Source organism: Sprattus sprattus (assembly GCF_963457725.1).
Source record: "Sprattus sprattus genome assembly, chromosome: 18".
NCBI classification, from domain to species: Eukaryota; Metazoa; Chordata; class Actinopteri; order Clupeiformes; family Clupeidae; genus Sprattus; species Sprattus sprattus.
The window spans coordinates 4,059,390-4,080,927 of NC_137916.1; the positions used below are offsets into that span (position 1 = coordinate 4,059,390).

Below are 21,538 nucleotides of genomic sequence, written 5' to 3' on the forward strand. Positions count from 1 at the left end.
CTCCATAGTTCTTATAAACATAACAAGAGAAGGGTTACACACTGAGAGGAATTTTGTCACTTTATTTGGGCATGATGGAAGCAGACCGAGCAGTTGGATTTTGACGCTGAGGAAGTCTGTTTGGCAGTAAAATAAAGGTATTGATGAAAGCAGTGACTGATTTCAGTGTTTCAGCCCAAACATACGCTGTGAGCCATGAATTAAGGTTGAATAGGTGTTTTAACGCTAAGGGCAGAATCTCTGAATCTCGTCCAGTTTATGTCACAGGCTACATAGGCCACACATAGGGTATTTAATTGGAATGGACACAGATATGCAATATGCAAAAAAAAAAATATGTATACGTAGCAGTCACTCTTTGCCCACCTTAAATATTTATTGTAGTAAAAGCAAAGGACCATTTGGGACAAGTGAGGAGAGCATAGTCTACATGGACAGAAAGCATAGTTTTAAAGAAACACACCTAGGCTGAAAGGGTTTAAAAGTATGTTGACCTCTCCTTTGAATGTTGTTTGGTAATATTGATAGCACATGGTGGTTGAAAATCCTGCCTATGTGTGTTTCTGGGGCAAAAAAGGAGAGAGTAAGGCAGATGACATCACAGGAGCGTCACACAAGGGCCTTTCAACAGTACCCACCCCCCTCCTCCTCTCCTTAGACCAGTCCAGTTTGCCTGGCTATTTATGGTAGAAGCCTGCCTCAACTTTCAAAGCTAAGAAGTATTCAGGAGGCCGGCCCCTGAGAATCATGATTGGTTTGTCTGTCTGGCTGTGTGTGTGTGTGAGTACGGGTAGTTCACTTTGAATACAAGTGTAAACAACTGTGTAAGCACATTCATGATATGCTGGTATTCCATGGACACTGATGATTAGTAGAGCTTCACGCAAGACTACAACATAACAAACTGTTTCCAAAACTGGAACAGAGTCTCCAAAGATACTTTCTAGAATTTAAGAGGTTTGGAAACCATTCAAACTAACAGTTTTTAAATGGCTATATGCAGAAAGGAATGCCGATTTGTATGGGTAAACATTCAACTTTTAAAATCGGCTTTAGGGTAATGTATTTTCTTACAATGTATTACCAAATTCAGCTTGGAAAAGAAATTCAATAGAACAGTTTCTCAGTTGAACTTTCCAAAAAAGACTTAGTTTAATCTTAAAACATGCCTCCATTTTATTAGACCATATGGAGAGTTAATATATGGCCACTGCACAAGATGACGCAGGCATCCCTGATTTACTACACTTGCTCAGGGACATCACAGGCCCTGGAGAGTGAGAGTGTGTACACAAGTCTGTGTGGAAGGGCAGATTTCATTGAGTCTCTGCTAGACTATGTGACCATGTTTGGTAAAAGCTCTCCAGGCTGCGTCGACCCGGCCTTTTGACCAGAGTGTGGAGGAGAGCTGGTTTCAATCAGAGACCAAACAGTGGCTCTGCTTCACTCTTTTATTCAAACCTGGGGAATCGGAGGGCGAGCTGGCATCAGGTAGCACTGTAGGGTCAAGCCCCACATATTGGTTCAAGCAACAGTCAGCATTGTGTGTGGGTTTGTTACAGTATGTGATGTAATACAGACACCTGTTGTGAACATTCTCTACTTAGAGCCAGCGGTCGAAAGGTCTGCCTAGTTTGGTTCTGCACTCGTGTTCTGTTCTTAATGAACCACTTCTTTGAAAGACATCTTTATAGCACCTGTATGTGTAACGAAGCTACAAAAAAACTAGATATTATAAATAATTGAGATCTCACATTGTGAAAACGAGTAAAGTTACATACACATATAAAATATGAAAAACACATGATCAGCTTCAAGTGACAAACAAATTACAAGCGAAGACTTCTCTCTCTGTTCTCCAATTTATTGAACAGCAACACTTTCAAGTAGATCTCCAACTCTGATCGCTACCTTTTACATCATTAGTAGTGGTCATAGACAGATGTCTAATTCACAGAGTGGTGAGTGTGGACACCAACAAACTGGTGTATTGTACATTTCACATTAAAAACGTCCAGAAACTAAAATCTGTATTGCATTAAAACAGATGTCAATTCCTCACTTCTACGTAAATTCAGCTACAGATTTCCAACATTTGGTTTATATTTCTATTGTCATCAACATCATGAACATTGTCTTCACCATTCTAATCATTAGTTATTATTATTGCTGGTATTTTCTTCCTCCAGGCCCAGTCACTACTGTAAGTTCCTCTTCTGGCCCTTCACAATAACCACTACTGATGTGTGAAGGATCGGACGGCCTGACAGATTGGACGAAAAAAAGTGGGCCATTCATTTTGACTTGCTTTATATCCTTAACACTGATAGAGCACACTGCAATCAAAGACTGCATTACATAAAATGGAGTACACTGCTTGTAGAGAGGCTACAAATAATTGTACTGTTGATACACTGCTCCTCTGCTTCAGCCAAGGAGCAAATTGTTACAAGAAAGTAATAATGCTAAACTTCTTAGCACTTGGCCTACCTGGATTTCAGCTGATCGTCTGAGCAATGAGTGCTCTTGGATTTGTAATGGTCTTCTTTCAATGCTCAACACTTTGCATCACAGAACACAGTTATCTTGACAAGGTCCACAACCATTTCATTCACCTCAATCCTTTTCTTTCCAATTCTTTCCAATAAAAGCAAAGATTATATCAAATGGAGGGCTTTGTTACAGTACCGATCATGGCATTAAAATGTTTAAGAGTTAGTGTATTAATCTCCATTAACTTCTGTACAAATGTCTTTACATTGTTCACTCAGAATAAATGGGAAGATGCAGCCGAATAACCATGGCAGATATTCTCCACCCCACGGTGGAGCTCAGATCAGATCAGAGCACTATCTCTTTTGTGCAAATCCACTTTAAAGAATGGACCTCAGACAGACTTAACTCTCAGGACTTAAGCAAGCTCTAAAATCATGCAGCTCACCACAAACAATCTTTGTCTATAGAAAGACACAAATGACACATTTCTAATCCCATTACCGAGATGTTTACAAGTTATGTCAGTTCACAGCTTTATTACTATCATGCTTGGGAGAAGAGGTGCAGTTATGCAGTTGGCGAAGTTCAAAAATAAATGAAGAAGAAAATCTTCCCAACCTTTACCACCTTAAACAACAGCCAAACATAAGCCCTACATCACAACTACACGCTCACTGGAGCTAGACCTGATGTGTTAGAAAACAGAAAAATACTGGCTCAAAAACTGACAGGGTAGGAGCAGAGAGTCAGAATAATACTTGGCCGGATCGAACAATCTAATAGTGCATGACAAGGAGAGACACATATGGAGACATGTCCACTTTAAGCAGCGCCATACATCTAATGCCACGAGGACTACACGGGTGCCCCCTCCCACAGCGGGCAACCTACACACCCAACTGCATGGACACAAATTAAATAACAGTGCTTCTGTATTTTGTAACTGGATTTAGATCATGAGAGTGTAACCAGTCAGCTGAGTCCAGTGAGTGGGTTCTGTTCCTGGCTCCCTCCCAGTGGCTCAGGGTCTCAGTGTCCTGACGGAGCTCAACCTGGAAACTGTCACGTCCTTTTGTACCGGACTAGGGAGACACACACTCCCTTTGGAGGTGAAAAGCACCATGTGGCTGGCAAAGGCACAGACTCCAAACACACACGCACACACTCACACAGGCGCGCACAGGCACACACACACAGGCACACACACACACACAGGCACACACACACACACACACACACACACAGAGGCACACACACACACACACAGAGGCACACACACACAAACAGAGGCACACACACACAAACAGAGGCACACACACACACAGCCACAGGAGCAGAGCTCAAAAGCTTCTAAGGAGGGAGGACATCAAGAATGCAGAGTAGCATCCCTTCTCCAACAGAGAGAAACTGTACATGCACCCGCAGAGACCAGCGGAGCCTGAGAAGAGAAGACGGCCAGCTGCTCCTGCTTGTGGTCGGTCAGAGGCGTAGGGCTTCACTTTGAGGTCCAGGTGAGGCTGATGCCAGGTCAGTCAGAGCCGTAGGGCTTCACTGTGAGGTCCAGGTGAGGCTGATGCCAGGTCAGTCAGAGCCGTAGGGCTTCACTGGGAGGTCCAGGTGAAGCTGATGCCAGGTCAGTCAGAGCCGTAGGGCTTCACTGTGAGGTCCAGGTGAGGCTGATGCCAGGTCAGTCAGAGCCGTAAGGCTTCACTGGGAGGTCCAGGTGAAGCTGATGCCAGGTCAGTCAGAGCCGTAGGGCTTCACTGTGAGGTCCAGGTGTGGCTGATCTGAGGTCAGTCAGGGCTAGGAACCCCAGGTCACAGGACTGAAAATGCTTGGAACACTGTGACAGAGGTTTTGGGTTCTGTCAGAGGATGGTTGGTTGGGTTTGTAAGACGGGGTGAAGTGTCAGAGGTAGCAAGGCGCTGGCATCAGAAATGGATGGATTCAACCTTTTCAGTCTAAACAGATGGCAGTGAATGTATTACACAGGTCAGACCAGTTGCTGTTGGGATCCCTTCATTATGTCTGCAGAGTGCGTATTAATAACACTGGGGTTTTCCTTGGATATTTAGGGATAATGAGGGGAGATTTGGAAGATTAACACCAACTCCTGCCAGCCAGGTGTGTTGAGGATACAGGAAGCTGGGGAGAAGATTGAATCTGTGAAGGTTTCAAGAGAGCTAGTGGTCTTCCTTGGCTCGACTGACTGCAGGTACTGGGAGGCTGGTTTGGAGAGGCACTGTGGTGTGTGTGTGTGTGTGTGTGTGCGTGTGTGTGTGATGATGGTGTGTGTGTGATGAGGGTGTGTGTGTGATGAGGGTGTGTGTGCACGTGTCTATGTATGGGATTTTAGTGTCTGCGTGGACGGAAGTCCCTAAACTGCAGTTTGGTAGTGAGAGTATAAGAGAAAGAGTGTTGAGATGAAGACATGGACAGTTAGATAGTTAGGAATCAGCGGAAGAGCGGGTCTACTGTGCTGAAGGAAGCGGTGTGGTGATCGCCAGGAGTAAGGCTGGGAATTCTGTCCATCTTATGTGCGGTGCAGGCACTTGGGTAAGTGAACTGGACATGAGACATCAGTGCTTTTTCAATTACGTGTACAATCAAAAGGGGAATCAAAATAACCTACACTTGATCTGTTGGTGTGTTTGTCTACCTTCCATACCAACGCTACTCACGACTCAACAAGAAGAAGTCCATAATGTGCTTCCAGGTGGCAGCGGTGATAATCTCTGATGATCACTGGAACTGTTGATGCAAACAAGAACATTGTGCAGGACCCTTTTACCCCTCTCCTCTTCACCCCTATCCTCTCCTCTCCACCAGTTCTCCTGGCCCACCCGAGCACTCACCCCTTCTGTCAGGCCTTAGTCTGTGTGGTTGTTCATGTAGTTCTGCTTGCTTCCATCCCCATTGCTGGCCTTGGCCCTGGCCTTGCGTGCGTTGAGGATCACACGGTAGCATCCACGGGTGATCTTGTACATCCAGATGATGTTGAGCACGTCCAGACAGATGCAGGACACGATCCAGGCCACCTGAGCTGCCAGGCCCAGCCGCTCGAAGGCTGCCGTGCCAAACGTGGCAAACACGCTCTGCCAGTATGTGGGCATCACGGCAATGCGCACCAGGAAGAACACCACCGTCATGGCCACTCCGTTGGCGACCACTAGCCGGTCAGAGCGTGGGTACTGGAGGATCTCGTAGAACCACCTGCATGAAGGGAACACGGACAAAAACACATGCACACACACACACAAACGGAAATGTTGGATGTAAAGATGAAATATGCCTCAACAGACCATAAAAGTATAAAACAACAATGAATGTGTAAAAATAATTGGTATGGAATAGTTTTAGTGTAATGCAATCATCAGGGAAAGGCAGTTGCTCAAGCAACCCCAGCTAAGGGGAGTAATGCACACCTCTGATTGACAAATGGGGTGGACAGCTCGGAAATGAGGCGGAAATTGGCAAAATATGGCAGCACCCCACGACTCTGAGGAAGAAACGTTGGTGAATGAGATAAAGAATGAATACAGGAACAAAACAAACAAACATAGAAATCACATCCTTTTACATGTAGAGTTGTCCTTAGAACTACATGTTTTACTAATGGGTTAACATAGTCAAAATTAAATATTAATCTACCTTACAAGTCAAAAACTGAAATCCATTATCACAATCCACCATCAACAATACTACAGTATTCTGTAATGAGAAGACCAACCAGGACGTAGCCATATGCATACAAAGTGTGACAGACGAAAAAGCTGTCTCCCATCGCCCTCCAGTTAGAGGCCAGCAGCACCAGGTCTGGAGGAGGAGAAAAGAAGGAGGATTTCAAACATCATCCTCCAAGGTGCCTTAAACATTGGACCAAGATGAATTAGGGATTTACAGATGGTTTATGACTCACCATAAAGTAGGTAGCCACATGTTATGGCCACATTAAGTTTGACCAGATTGGGGTCTCCCCTACAAGGTGATGAAAACAAACAAACCAACATTGCTTATTACATTCATGTAATATCATTTGGGACACTAAATGGCTACGTGGGAGCATAATCCTATGAAGATCATAGACTGCTTTGTACTTAGACGATGCCCTATAGGCAGCAGGGATGCCACTCAGACACTTCATACCATAACAACCACATTTTGGTTGCCCCAAATGAATTAGACTAGCCCAAATAAAATTTGAAATGAAAAATGTTGGATACATTTGAGAAAGCAATACAAAAAGAGGAAAACCATGTATTTCATCAAGGACAGACTACAACAATCATAAATATCATCATGCAGAATAACAACACATTTTACGTAGTTACGTAGGATAACTTTTTACTGTTTTTTTTAAAAGTGTGCATATTGCACATCAACTGGATTTTCACACACATGTCAGTGATTTCCCAGACTTATATATGTGTTCCATTACATGTGCAAACCGGCATTGATTTCAGCTTTTTTGATAACCCTTCGAACAGAGTGTTGATACATTTTGGTAGTCCGACTGAAAAACCTGATTGTCTGGGGATGTCGGGCTAGCCATTCAGTGAGCCCTGTATGACCTGTTCATACATTGTTTAACAAAATCCATTCACAAGGCCTTTGTGGGTGAGTAGAGTGTGTCTGTTGGTTTAAGGCTGTTGTTTACTTATACCAGCAAGGTGGCCGTCCCTTGTAAGCCACCTGGTTCTGTGTCCAGGCTGCAGTTGCTGCCAATCCTTATGCTTAACATCAGAAGGGAGAGGCTGGGGACTGACTAATGAACTACACCATTTTGATGGTTCAAATGGGAATTCTTTTCACTAATAAAAATGTGATATGCTAGTCCAACAGACCATGATCAAGAGAACATTGGGGGCTCCATCAGGAGCTGACGAAGAGATGCTTCTGTATGTAGCTGTGTGCTGAAGATGGAGGAGTGGAGAGGAGAGGAGAGGAGAGATGCTGCTGTATGGAGCTGTGTGCTGAAGATGGAGAGGAGAGGAGAGATGCTGCTGTATGGAGCTGTGTGCTGAAGATGGAGAGGAGAGGAGAGGAGAGATGCTGCTGTATGGAGCTGTGTGCTGAAGATGGAGGAGTGGAGAGGAGAGGAGAGGAGAGATGCTGTTGTATGGAGCTGTGTGCTGAAGATGGAGAGGAGATAAGAGATGCTGCTGTATGGAGCTGTGTGCTGAAGATGGAGGAGTGGAGAGGAGAGGAGAGGAGAGATGCTGTTGTATGGAGCTGTGTGCTGAAGATGGAGGAGTGGAGAGGAGAGATGCTCCTGTATGGAGCTGTGTGCTGAAGATGGAGAGGAGAGGAGAGGAGAGGAGAGATGCTGCTGTATGGAGCTGTGTGCTGAAGATGGAGAGGAGAGGAGAGGAGAGGAGAGATGCTGCTGTATGGAGCTGTGTGCTGAAGATGGAGAGGAGAGGAGAGGAGAGGAGAGATGCTGCTGTATGGAGCTGTGTGCTGAAGATGGAGGAGTGGAGAGGAGAGGAGAGATGCTGTTGTATGGAGCTGTGTGCTGAAGATGGAGAGGAGAGGAGAGGAGAGGAGAGATGCTGCTGTATGGAGCTGTGTGCTGAAGATGGAGAGGAGAGGAGAGGAGAGATGCTGCTGTATGGAGCTGTGTGCTGAAGATGGAGAGGAGAGGAGAGGAGAGATGCTGCTGTATGGAGCTGTGTGCTGAAGATGGAGAGGAGAGGAGAGGAGAGATGCTGCTGTATGGAGCTGTGTGCTGAAGATGGAGGAGTGGAGAGGAGAGGAGAGATGCTGCTGTATGGAGCTGTGTGCTGAAGATGGAGGAGTGGAGAGGAGAGATGCTGCTGTATGGAGCTGTGTGCTGAAGATGGAGAGGAGAGGATAGATGCTGCTGTATGGAGCTGTGTGCTGCAGTTGGAGGGAACTGATCATCAAAGCCAACTGTTCTACCATAGCAGGGGTCGGCAAGTAACTTAGGCCACGGGCCAGTATTTTCCCTCGCCACTAGGTGGCGGGCCAGAGTCAAGGTTACTGCCTATGTAGACGCTGCGATTGAATAGAAGACTTAATTTGTCATTGTGCAGATACGCAACGAAATTTGCTTGTGCAACCACTAAAAAAACCCAATGCTTACATCCACATACACCCTTCATCCACACTAAAGCACATTAAAGCATGCTTGCAACCCCGCACATTCACACATAAATATATTAAAAACATAAATAGGGAGATCATCAGTGACAAAGACTGAAAGTGCAGTTTTGCTAGGTGGAGGGTAGGAGTTTTTTTTATTTCGCTCTGACGCAATAATCTTGATGCAACACTCCTGTCGGGCTAAAGTTCAGTTAAAGACGACTAATAAAATTAAGAATGCAAATCACGGGGTCCTGGTGGTCTCTCATTTCTGCTTAGTATCAGCTTGCCTTTATCGTGATCCTGTCGACCGGGGAAAAAAAAAAAAAAAACATTCGGCTACGAATAATCTGATGGGCTAAAAATAAAAATAAATCGCTGTTTCCGACCCATGTCCAATAGACTGCATTGTGCACCAGATCAACATCAAACCATCAGGACAAACTGTGAAGTATGGGCTGTTGTGTGTTAAGCATGTTTTGTGTCTGTGTGTAAGCACATGTGTGTCCTTGTGCACGTGTGACCCTTCTGAATGTGGTAAAGTGATCCTGTAACGGATAGCAAACCGGTCGCAGGTGTCCAGTGGCCGTGCATTGGAGAGTGGGATTGAGGCAAGCCTGAGTGAAACAATACACCTTAGTTGCCTCAGCATCCCTCCTATGTACACACCTTCAAACAAAAACACAAGCTGGCCATTAGTGGCTTCATTGGAATACACAAATGTGACACACGGCAAAATGCATGCAACTAAATGCATGTACGTTCCTCACAACACCGTGTTGGCTTTTCCTGACCTCTCATCCATGTACTCTGCACACTGTGAAAAACTCAGCGGACCTAACGTACCTTACACACTTAACGTACCTAACGTACCTAACGTACCCAACACACCTAACGTACCCAACTCACCTAACGTACCTACCTAACACACTTAACATACCGAATACACTTAACATAGCTAACGTACCTACCCACAATCCCCTACCTGCCAACCAGCCAACCTACACTGCATGTTCCCTAGTGAGACTAGTCCAGTCAGGGGAACTCCTGGGTCTGCTAGCACTGAAACTCAAAGCCCTGTGAAGGCAAGAGCTGCATCAAATGAACACCCATGCAGATCATGTTATAAGCACTGCAGACATGGCGCTCGCTCATTGATGCAGGTTAAAGAAATAAACAATACCCAGGTATAACCTGCCTTTGCACAGTACAGTTCCAGAAGGGGGGAGGAAATCCCAGATCCCGGTATTATTTGGACCCAAAGTCAGCTCGTCAACACCCTGCATCCCACCAGAATTAGAACATGATGTCAGTAGAGTGAAACAAAACTGAGGCCTTAAAAACAGACAATGGAAATGGAATCTGCATATCGTGAGATGACCGAGTGGATCATGTAAGAAATAAATCTGTTTCACATGAGCTGTAGGTCCAAAGGTCACTGTTAATAGCAAATAAATGCTCACTGCAGTTTGACGCAAGCACACACACGCGCACACTTTGACATACCCAACTGAGATAATTTCTTCAGACCTTTACATATCTCAGATGGATGCCTAGGTGTGTTTCACTCTCGTTTAATAACTCACATGGCCTGCTCGAGATAAACCTAGGCACCTTACATCAGACTGCGGTTGGCCAATCAACATGTGAGATTACAGGAGGGCAAAGGACCACCGAAAAAAGCCTAGCATGCATTAATATGTGTTCAGCTGATTATGGTATCGATGGCTTTACGGCAATACGATGACATGGTATTGCTTTCAGATTCTGAAAACGTATTTGAGTTTCAATGTATTTCAACATCAGGAAAACTATTACATAAACTCCTACTATCTATAAGCCAGCTGCTGGGAGAGAATAGGAGGGAACAAGGAGGAGGGACCAGACTAATAATAATAATTATTATTTATTATAATAAAAATAATAATAACAAAAAAATTTAAAAACACAAATGAAAAACCAAGGAGAACAAAAAATAGAAGACAATAGGTGAGACAAACAAAGAGATGGCACAAAGAGTGTGTAAAGGTGTGGTCAACGTGACATCACTTCTGAACAGTCCATTCACTTGAATGGCAACATGAGAGAAAGTTCTACAAATTATTTAACCATTTACCAAACTTTTGCACCTGACTCTCATGTTGCATCTTTCTAGTCTAACTGGCCCCAAGTGTATCTGTCAGGCTGCATGAGAATGAAGTCCATGTATGGCAATGAGAGAGTAAGAGACCTACAGACAGACCGACAATACACTAGACACAGAATGAAAACAGCATGTAAGGAGAGAAAGAGGGGGGGGGGGGGGGGGGGAAGAGAAATAGCAAGTGAGAGCAGACAAAGGCTGCTGCTCGACAAGCCTGTTGGACATGGAGGAGGAGGGGGGTGAATTTAAAAGAGAAAAGGAGCAGATCTCCCCCCTCCCCCCACCCCCACTGACACTGCCTCCATCTCTCCTTCTTTCACTCCCTTTCTCGCTTCATCAGCAACACTGGAACAGGGAGACAGAGGGACAATGGCACTGAGGAATTGATCAGATGTGGGGAGCTAGGAGTGTGAGTGTGCAAGTGAGAATGTGTGTGTGTCAGTGTGCAGATTTGTGTGTGTGTGCAGATTTGTGTGTGTGTGTGTGTGTGTGTGTGTGTGTGTGTGTGTGTGTGTGTGTGTGCAGATTTGTGTGTGTGTCTGTGTGTGTTTCCCTAGTGAGACTGGGTGACTTGTTTCCTATGAAAAGCAGCCTTGTTGGCAGGACCAAGCCCTGTCTGATCAGAGGGCGAGAGAGGAAGAGACATAGGGAGAGAGGGAGTCTGATAGACTGACAGAGAGAGATAGAGAGAAGGGTAGAGACCGATACAGAGACAGACAGAGAGAGTGAGAGAAAGACAGAGAAGCCTTGAACCACTAAAGCAGGCTGATCAGACTGAGGAGTGAGGATTAAAAAGATACATTGACTGGCTTCTCACTAAGCACATGCTAGTCAAGAGCTCTGGAGGAACAAGAGGACAAGGAGAGTGGGGAGAAAAACAGAGGGAGGGAGGGAGAACAGAAAAAGGAAGAAGAGAGAAGGGAGGGGGTGAGTTACCAGTCTTTTTGTGCAGTAATCAGAGATCGGAAAGGCAGCAGTCAAAAGAAAAGAGAGAGAGAGAATGAAAAAAAAGACAAACAAGAAACATTGAAAAGGAAATCCTTAAAATGTCCCCACCGATATTCCCCCCCAAAGGATGTGTAGATTTCAGGGTGCTTTGCACAGAAAGGACTTCTCTTGGAAAGAGGGATTTGAGATGTAGGGTGTAGGGTGTAGGGTTCTTACCAAACAGGGTCTGCGTTAACAGCGTCATCATAGCGGAGGATATATAGGCAGAACAGACCCACAATTAGGGCATGGACAGTGGATACCGTCCTGAGGACAAAGAGAGAAAGAGGCCTATGAATTCTTGTGTCTGTGTGAATGTGAGAAAGAGATAGTTTGTGTGTGTCTGTGTGTCTGTGTGTGTGAGAGAGAGAGAGTGAGATAGATAGGGAGAGAGAGTGAATCATGCAACAATATCAAAAATAAAGTAGGCAACTTGGTGTTGTTGCTTGCTGTAAAATCACAAGACTGGCTGAGGAAGTTGAACCTTTGAAACACTTTATCTTCAGAGGTGGAAAATGGCATCCAATTAACACACACACACACACACACACACACACACACACACACACACACACACACACACACACACACACACACACACACACACACACACACACACACACACACACACACACACACACACACACACCCCCCCCCCCCCCCCCCATATTATGTACCGGAATGGGTAATGTAGATTACCTAATTATTCTGCTTTTTGGAAAGACAAGGTCACAGTAGCTATACTTGTGTAAACCAAACAGACAGGATGATGAAGACCTTGCTGGTCTGCCAAAAATCAACACTTAATCTAGTTGGCAATGTGTATCCTTAATCAAACGGGAGCTCTGAATAGGCACACATCTGTGGAAGCCATTTCCAACTTAGCAGTAGAGGTTTACGTAAGCGTTACATAACAGGTGCACTACAGGTTTGCACACAGACTTCAGTCACAGTCCATCACTCATGAACAGAGGCCACTTTCACCCACTTTGAAGATATACTCTGATTATCTGTGCGAATAGCTTAACAGGGGGGGGGGTTACCACAGGTCGAGAGCACCGCTGTCACCGGGGATAAACGGGTGAAATACGCTACTGGGGATAATTTCGCCACATCGGAGCAATGACCATTAAGCCAAGGCCCACTAAAATGATTCTAGAACTCCCATCTCAGTAGGCCCTACAGAGTATGCAATGAAAGACCCAAAATAGTAATGGCTTAAACTTGGTTACTGGAGTTAAATGGGATTGGATGGATCGCATACCCTGTATGGGTTGGTATTTGTATGCGTGTGCGTGTGTGTATACGTGTGTGTGTGTGTGTGTGTACGTGTGTGTGTACGTGTGTGTGTGTGTGTGTACGTGTGTGTGTGTACGTGTGTGTGTGTACACATGTGTGTGTGTCTGAATAAACTAGATTCTGTTGGGAGCAGATTCCGTGTACTTCATGTTGCTGCCTTTGTGAATGTGTTTTAAGACTCTACCTGGAGTTCCACTCGTTGTGTTTGGCGGGTGGGAGTCGGCCATAGCCCTCGGTGAGCGCCGATGAGAGGAGAGGACTCACCCCGGCTTGAAGCAGCTTGAAGCCCACGAAGCTCCCAGCCACCACCGTTAACTCTCTCATCTCCATCTCTCACCTGACACAAGGAGACAAAGTGGGAGACAAAGAGAGACAGTGGGTTATCGTTGCAGTGGTGGCTTGACATACCTCCACAACACAACACAAACACAGTTGATGGTCAAGATCTCTCTCCCTCTCCTTTTAGATCACATTAATGCATATATTAATACTGATAAATGGCCATATTGCCAACTGTAAGTTGACTACCTAAAAGTATCTCCTTATCGGTTTTCCAAAATGTTCTCTCTCCCTTAAAGCATGTTCCAATTGCTAATGAATGTGGAAGCATTGCTCCTCACTACCACTACTCATCATCTACACATGGACAGCCAAACTCTAACCACTCACTCTGTCTCTTGCTTTCTCTCCTAGTCTAGACTATCTTCGCTATGGAACGCTGCAGTAGTCTCTCCACCCAATCTTCCTGTAGAAACCCTCGGCCCACTGCACCCATCGCCACTGCACTGCCGTACACCTACTGTACCCCATACCAGCCTTGATATGCACTATATATATATTATTGCCACCACGACATGTTTTTCTGTTCCTACTATCTTTACCCCTGTAACAGTAACCCTATGAGCACAGTGTATACAGTGTAAGCTGTTTTTGTATGCATCATGTATATAACACCTGATTAATATATTATGTACATCTACCAAATGTATGCTTGTTGTTTCCCTTCTGCCACACAACCCTCCCCCATCCCCCCCTTCCTATCTCCGCCCGGCCAACCTTAAGCAGATGGATCCCCCCTTATGTGCCGTGGTTCTGCTTAAGGTTCCCTGCTGACTAACCGGGAGTAATTCCATGCCCCTGCTACCATTGTGCTTGAACTAAGGGGGTCCATGCTCTGGCCTCTGTAAAGCGCCTTGAATTGAAATTAATCACAGTGCAATATTCAGTGGACATGCAGATTCGCACTTCCAGAAACACTAAATCTGCCAGGAGAGGCACCACATCTTCAGTGTTCCACTGTGGTAGGGCCTAGGGCCTGAATAAGTCACCTTGACAGTGCTTCTCAAACACCACCTAAATCTAAACTACTGTACAACCCCTCAAAATATGTGTGGTTCCTCACCTCAGGGACATTAATATTCCATATGACACAGCAAAAATGAGTCACAGATAGCATTACACCGAGAGCACAGAAAAATAAGCCAGTATTGTTTGTCTGAGCTTTTGGACTTGAGAATAGAATGGCCATGGCCAAAGGAAAAGACAAGCATTTACAGAAAATATTTGGAAAGAGGATTAGTCTAACGTGGTGTTTAGTGCCCACAACAAGAATAACTTAAAAAGAAGAAAAAAAACAAAGGTTCTGCAATTATAGGACATAATCGGATTGTCTAGATGAAGCAAGAGGTTTGTTGAATGAGTACACTCTGTGTAATACAGCAGCAATAGGAAGAGAGAAGGGGAAAAAGGAAAGGGATTGTGAAGCCAACAGTTTGTGTGTGGGTGTGAGACAGAGAGGAGAAGAGAAAGAGAGAGAGAAAGAGAGAGAGAGAGCACTTGGGACAACATATGGGATGTTGTTGTTTGGGATGTTGCTCATGTAGAGAGGAAGTGTGTGAGCACTCTCGTGTCTTCCCCCCCCCCTTATGACAGAGGACCAATACCCTTTTATACTTTACCACATGCTGCCTCTCAGTGACAATGACACACAGGCCTGAGCGCTATTCCTTTACAGTAACAACAACAACAATCATCATCATCATCAACAACAACAACAATATTCCTATGGGCAGAGTGCAAATAAGTTCCCTGTCTACAGAAAAGGGGAACTTGCCACCTCAGAATGAACAGGGGTAGGCTTCCGTCATGTCAGCGAAACCATTTTTCATCAGTCACAATTTCTAAGAAGGGGAGGGGGGGGTCTATTTCTTATTTTTATTTTGTTTCTGCCTTCTTCAATGTTGCTGCTCATGACTCAGGTACAGGAGACGCTCCCGATTCGCCCTCCCCTGATCCTTCTCTTTGGCCATGGAGGCTTGTGTCCACTCTCAGGCTTGTGTTAGGGGTCTGCGCGTCAGGCAGCGCCATATTGGCTTAACATACCTATGGAGCAACACTCAGTTCTCCTCATGCTGGATTTCAAAATCTCTGTTTAGCTAAGGGCTAACTGTGGAAAACAATGGCACAATTGATTAAGGCGGGGATCGCTGATTAGATGACCGGCAGTAGGAGACAAAGCAATGTTATTCTTCCGCTAATCGTTTCAGTGTAACCTTTGTCCCAGACACACAGACTATACAGTACAGTGAAATCTATTTATACTGCTTAAACACCTCTGTCATGACTGCATGCTGCTTCCAAACCAGCAACAGAACCATATCCACAAACATATATCATACCACAGCAGCCAAGCTCTTCCTGATTTTGGTGGAGTGTTCTTTGGGCAAGAGCGACTTGTCCCCTTAACCAGATCATATGGTAATGTGAGTGTGCTGCATTACACCATAAGCATATAATCAAAGTCATCTTTGTAGCCTAAGTGTTACCTCCACAGAATGAACGCCAGCATTCTGACACTATCCATTTTCAATCCCCCAAACTGAGACAGGCTGTTCCACCCTGGAGGAATTCCAGGAATTGGAGGCATCTTTGACAGTTCGATTGACCTACCTGTAGAAAGGCTGTGTATTCTTACACCCACATATAATTACACTTCACTGACATAATCACTGTAAACGTCATTATAGGCATAGACAATGAGAACAACAACGCATGACGGTCATTATTTGCGTAACGATTTCCTCAAGACGGATTCAGACTGTTCTTGTTGTCAGCAAGCTATGACCTAGCATGCGTGTCATGTCATAAGTCAGACCCCTTTAACAAAATGTTCTGTTGAAGGTTAACTGTTACTCTAATTTAAAGTGCTTCCCATGCATAAAAAGCGACTCGGGTATTACAAATATCCATCTGCTTACCTAAACATAGACCCTTATATTATGACTTGAGACTTCTACATCATAGCATAATACAACAGCTTCTCGCCTGTTGTATTCCGATAGGTCAAAAGCAACCGAGATAAGCGGTTATGAAAGGACATAAGGCAACACCATTATATAATTACAGTAAATGTTAAAAACCGAACTTACAATAAGGAGGACGGGATTGAAGTCTTAAAACAATACCGAGGCGGTGAGACCAGACCAACGGCAACGTAATACTGCAAGGCTCGGTTGGCCTCCCTTGTTTTCAGAGGCGCATGATACTGCAGACGGTATTCAATTCGACAGTGAATTTGATGAAATCCCTTTTAAAAGTCTCTTTGCACCGAGGCTCAATGCTATATTAGTGAAACGTTATGTTAATTTCACGAATAGCTAAAGAGTGTGTAAAACATAGGTTTCCATGGCTATTGTGAGGACGTCAGCTAGCGAACTAACCTCACTTTGCTGCTACCAAAGTGCCGACGTTGCTTCTCAATGTATAACACACGGGTCGTATTGCGGTCACAAGATTTATAACACTGATTATTGTACTATCATGTCAAGGGCTCTTTTCTTTCATTCGAATTACTCTATACATCGTACTGAAAAAGCAGGAGAGGTTCTTACTTACCTAATATCATTCGCATTAGTCACTGTGAGCGTCTCTTGCCTCTGTTATGCTGCCGTCTTCAGTTACTTTATGAACTTCGCTACGCTAGCAAGTATGCTAACCAGCATCAGCTCACTAGCAGACTTTGCAGGAAGTGCACTGGGTTTAATCCTGTTACATTGAAATAATCATAAGGCTGTAGTTGGTTGGCCTCCAATAAAACGATCTACTCCGAGTTACTGGGTTTAAACCAGTTCGAAATCCATGTTGCATGAGATTTCTAGCCCGTTTTATTTGGGTATTGACAGCTTCCACTAACCAGTGACGCTAACATACAGGCTAATCGCCACGCCTCAGACGCACACCCCTCCTTTAAGCCACACCTTCTTTCAACAAAAAGGCCAAAGTGTGAAGTGGAACAGTCCGTCATGCATGGTCAAGCAAGTGTGGGGACGGGAACAGAGGCAAGGCCCACAATCAGCAATCTTCAATTGACCATTTTGTTAAAAATCCTGACAATCATATATCTAAATATTATGAATAATAAATAGATATAATGGTTCCACTCTCTTCTCTTCGACAAGCAGTCCGTTGAGTTTCTTCCAAATTAAGTGGTTATCCAGGCTCATCAACATTCCAAATTCAGTGCAACTTGTCAGACCTGAATTTAAATGTCTTTTCAGTCTGTTTTTCAGTCTGTAGGCTGCCACGTGGACGTTTCTGTAACTGAATGAAGTGTGGCTGAGGTATAACTATTGGCAATCAGGCAGAGCTGTTACTCAGAGAAAATGGTGTTTACACCCGAAATGCCACCATCCAAACAACAGGTGCATATGTATGGAGGACCAAACCTGCCATATTTACAAATGAATGAATAAATAAATAAATGTCCACATCCATGCATTTAGACAGAAATAAATGGATAAATGTATTAATTAATGCACAATTGTCAATCAATAGTTACTTATAATTTACATTTACGTATGTATTTATTTATTCATTCATATATTCATTCATTCATTCATTCATTCATTCATTCATTCATTCATTCATTTATTTATTTATTCATTCATTCGTTGTTCCCAATATGATAATGAGAGGAGGCCAGTAGGCGTGGAAACTGACGTGGAAACTGACGTTCAGACCTTTTGCAATCAATCCAGAGCCTTGATGATACTGATTTAATGGCTTTGTATCAGATCGCCATGTTATTGCTCTCAGGTTGTGCTTATGCATACCATGGGATACTCAGGAGTAGGCTTCCCATTCACAAATTTCTACAAAGATTTAAATATAAAAAGTTATTAATGGCCTTTTGGGACGTTTTGTTCAACATTGATGTAGTGTGTTGAGCTCCTGGCAAATAGGTGGCGTTTGCTATCGCTAGTAGCTAGGAGGATAGCTCAGACTGCAATTTTTCAAACAGTAACATCAGCATTTTGACAGTAACATTAACATTTTGATTTTAACATTAACACATTTGTTGGAGAGACTAGTTATGTACTTCTGATGGTAATAATACTAGTTGCCATGAACCACAACTGTTAGGGGATGTTCTCTCAACAAGATAGTTAGTCATCATAACTAGCGATAGATAGCTAGCTAACTGCAAGCAGCTTCATTTATTTTGGAGCAGACATATGTGTATTTTGCGATATATTGAGTTGAGAGTGGTGTCTCCCACACTGTTTAATCCACAACTGGCAACTTTCCTCCTATGTTTTGGGCTTTGGAAATGCGAACAAAAACGACGTGTCCCTCTAATCTCTCAGGGTACCTTGTGTAAGATCTACAAGTCCCGTAGGCACTCTGGGGACGGCCCAGTGTTCCGAAAGGCCAATATTCCGAAATTTCAATATTGCGGGGGAAAAAAGTCCCCCTTGCATACTTTAGAACTAGTTTAAGTGGCACAAAACACACACAGGTTTTAATTTGCGCAGCAGAGACGCCCATCGGGCTATCACGCAGATCACTTTTCCTAGGCAATATTTGTAGCCTGACGATGTCATACTCATAATTCTAGTCAGACCAAACATTTTGTGGGCGGAGTTCAGGCTGGTATCCAGGCTACAATATTTGTTAACTTAGCCTACTATGGTTTTGAATATGGGGTACCTTTCCTGTGAAGGAAATCACCGTTATTGTAAACAATGCACCTAGTGGGGCCGGCAAAGTGCTCAGTATCGTGCCAAATGCTCAAAATGATCGTATTTGGAGGATCATTATTGTGCACCTGGCAACACTGAGAGGGCTGTCGATGACCTATAGCAGTTCTCTCTAGTCAGAGCTCGCGCAAGAGGGTGGAACATAAGGGAGATACCCTTTCCAAAACTTGTAAGGGCTTAAAAACGAGTTTGTGAAAGACCCAGAAACACAAATATCCGATGACGCAAAATCCCGGACAATTTTGGAATCCCAAAAATGTTTAGGTCTCGGAATGTCCGGGTAAAAGAGGACGTTTGGTCACCCTAAAGCACAACCTGAGAGCAATAACATGGCGATCTGATACAAACCCATAGCATTAAATCAGTATCATCAAGGCTCTGGATTGATTGCAAAAGGTCTGAACGTCAGTTTCCACGCCTACTGGCCTCCTCTCATTATCATATTGGGAACAACGAATGAATGAATAAATAAATGAATGAATGAATGAATGAATGAATGAATAAATGAATGAATAAATGAATGAATAAATAAATGAATGAATAAATATATGAATGAATAAATAAATACATACGTAAATGTAAATTATAAGTAACTATTGATTGACAATTGTGCATTAATTAATACATTTATCCATTTATTTCTGTCTAAATGCATGGATGTGGACATTTATTTATTTATTCATTCATTTGTAAATATGGCAGGTTTGGTCCTCCATACATATGGGTTCTATGTGAAGTTATGGCCTAAAGCCAGTGTGGCAGCAACATTTTGGAAAAAACATGGCAGAGAACAACGCTTTGCTTTCTCAAAAGCCAAATTTCATTCTATTTAAATAGTAAATTAAATTTTTTTCCAATCATTTTCACACTTGTTTCAACCCCATTTACGCTTTTTCAAAACAATTAACAGCCTTTCAGTAAACTATGTGAACTGAAGTGTGGATACTTTTACATTGCTTGGATACAACATTAATTGAATGACATCTTCTTCCAAAATGCATGGGTACCTGTCTCAGTCAGTGTTCACCACCAGCAAAACTACAGCAATTTCTGCTGACATTTAGACATTTGAACTTTCAGTTCAAAACCGGACAAAATTTAGATAATTGTAGATGGAAAGATGCTGTATTGTTCTATTAAATTAGATATATAGATAGATACAGTGCCCTCCACAATTATTGGCACCCTTAGTGAATGTGACCAAAACAGGCTATGAAAAAATATATCTTTGATGTTTATCATCTTGGTCTTTCCATCAAAATATTCACAAAAATCCTACCTTTTCATCAAAGTAAAATTCTTAAAAGAATTTTTTTTTTTGACATTGCATAAAATATTTTTCTCGAAAACATGGGTGCCACAATTATTGGCACCCCTAGAAAATCCTATAATTAAAATCTAACTGAAGTATATTACCAGTCATGTTTTATATTTTTGAGTTCACCTGTTTCATTAGGAGGAGTGGTCAACCATGGCTTCCTGCTTCACAGAGGTATAACTATGAGGTGACACAGGCCAAATACCCTTAGTCATTCATCAAGATGGGAAAGACAAAAGAACTCAGTGTCAAAGTGCGACAAAAAGTTGTTGAGCTGCTGAAATCCGGATTTAGGGAAATAAGAAAAGATCTAAACAGTTGGAAATACCCACTTCCACAATCAGGGCAAAAGTTAAGAAGTTAAAAGCGGCAGGAGATGTAAGGAATCAGCCTGGAAGAGGACCTATCTGTAAATTGACCCCACGCACCGTGAGGAGGATGGTTTGACTGGTAAAAGAATCTCCAAGGATCACAGCTGGATAATTGCAGAGGTTAGTTAAGTCCTGGGGTCAGAAAGTCTCCAGAACTACCATCAGACTGCACCTACATCACCACAAGTTGTTTTTGAGGGTTTTCAGAAAAAAGCCTCTGCTGTCAATCAACAACAAACTAAAGTGCCTACAGTTTGCCAAATGTAAGTCAGACTTTTATATTAGAGTTATATGGTCAGATGAAACCAAAATAAGGCTTCTTGGCAACAAACATCAAAGGTGGGTTTGGCATAGACAGAAAGATAGCCATACAGAAGAGTAGCCCATACCCACTTTGAAGTATGGTGGCGGATCTCTGATGTTGTGGGGTTGTTTTTCTTCCAAAGGCCCTGGACATCTAGTTAGGATACATGGTATCATGTACTCCATCAAATACCAGCAGATATTAAATAAAAACCTAACAGCCCCCCTCTAGGAAGCTTAAAATGGGCCGTGGTTGGACCTCCCAGCAGGACAATGATCCGAAGCACACCTCAAAATCAACACAAAAATGGTCCACCGACAGCAGAATAAAGGTTTTGCCATGGCCATCACAGTCCCCAGACCTAAACCCCATAAATAATCTGTGGGAAGAGCTGAAGCCGAATCTGTAAATGTGATGACTTCAGAATCTGAAGGATCTGCAGAGATACTGTATGTAGGAATGGTCTCAGGTCTGTGC

The 21,538-nt window shown here is 43.5% G+C and overlaps 1 protein-coding gene across 2 annotated transcripts; it reads right to left on the reverse strand.

Annotated features, from left to right (window-relative positions):
- Positions 1 to 1,876: 1,876 nt before the first annotated feature.
- tlcd4b (TLC domain containing 4b) lies at positions 1,877 to 17,202 on the reverse strand. 2 transcript variants are annotated; one of them, XM_080855769.1, is made up of 8 exons: positions 16,925 to 17,202; positions 15,856 to 15,979; positions 13,215 to 13,367; positions 11,909 to 11,998; positions 6,416 to 6,474; positions 6,227 to 6,312; positions 5,922 to 5,995; positions 1,877 to 5,709 (listed from the first exon to the last, which is right to left on the reverse strand). In XM_080855769.1, exons 3-8 carry the CDS (start codon positions 13,358 to 13,360, stop codon positions 5,367 to 5,369), a joined length of 798 nt encoding a protein of 265 aa, XP_080711895.1. In that variant the 5' UTR covers positions 13,361 to 13,367; positions 15,856 to 15,979; positions 16,925 to 17,202; the 3' UTR covers positions 1,877 to 5,366. The 2 variants fall into 2 exon arrangements, with proteins under 2 accessions (XP_080711895.1, XP_080711896.1); XM_080855770.1 differs by lacking the exon at positions 15,856 to 15,979.
- Positions 17,203 to 21,538: the final 4,336 nt, after the last annotated feature.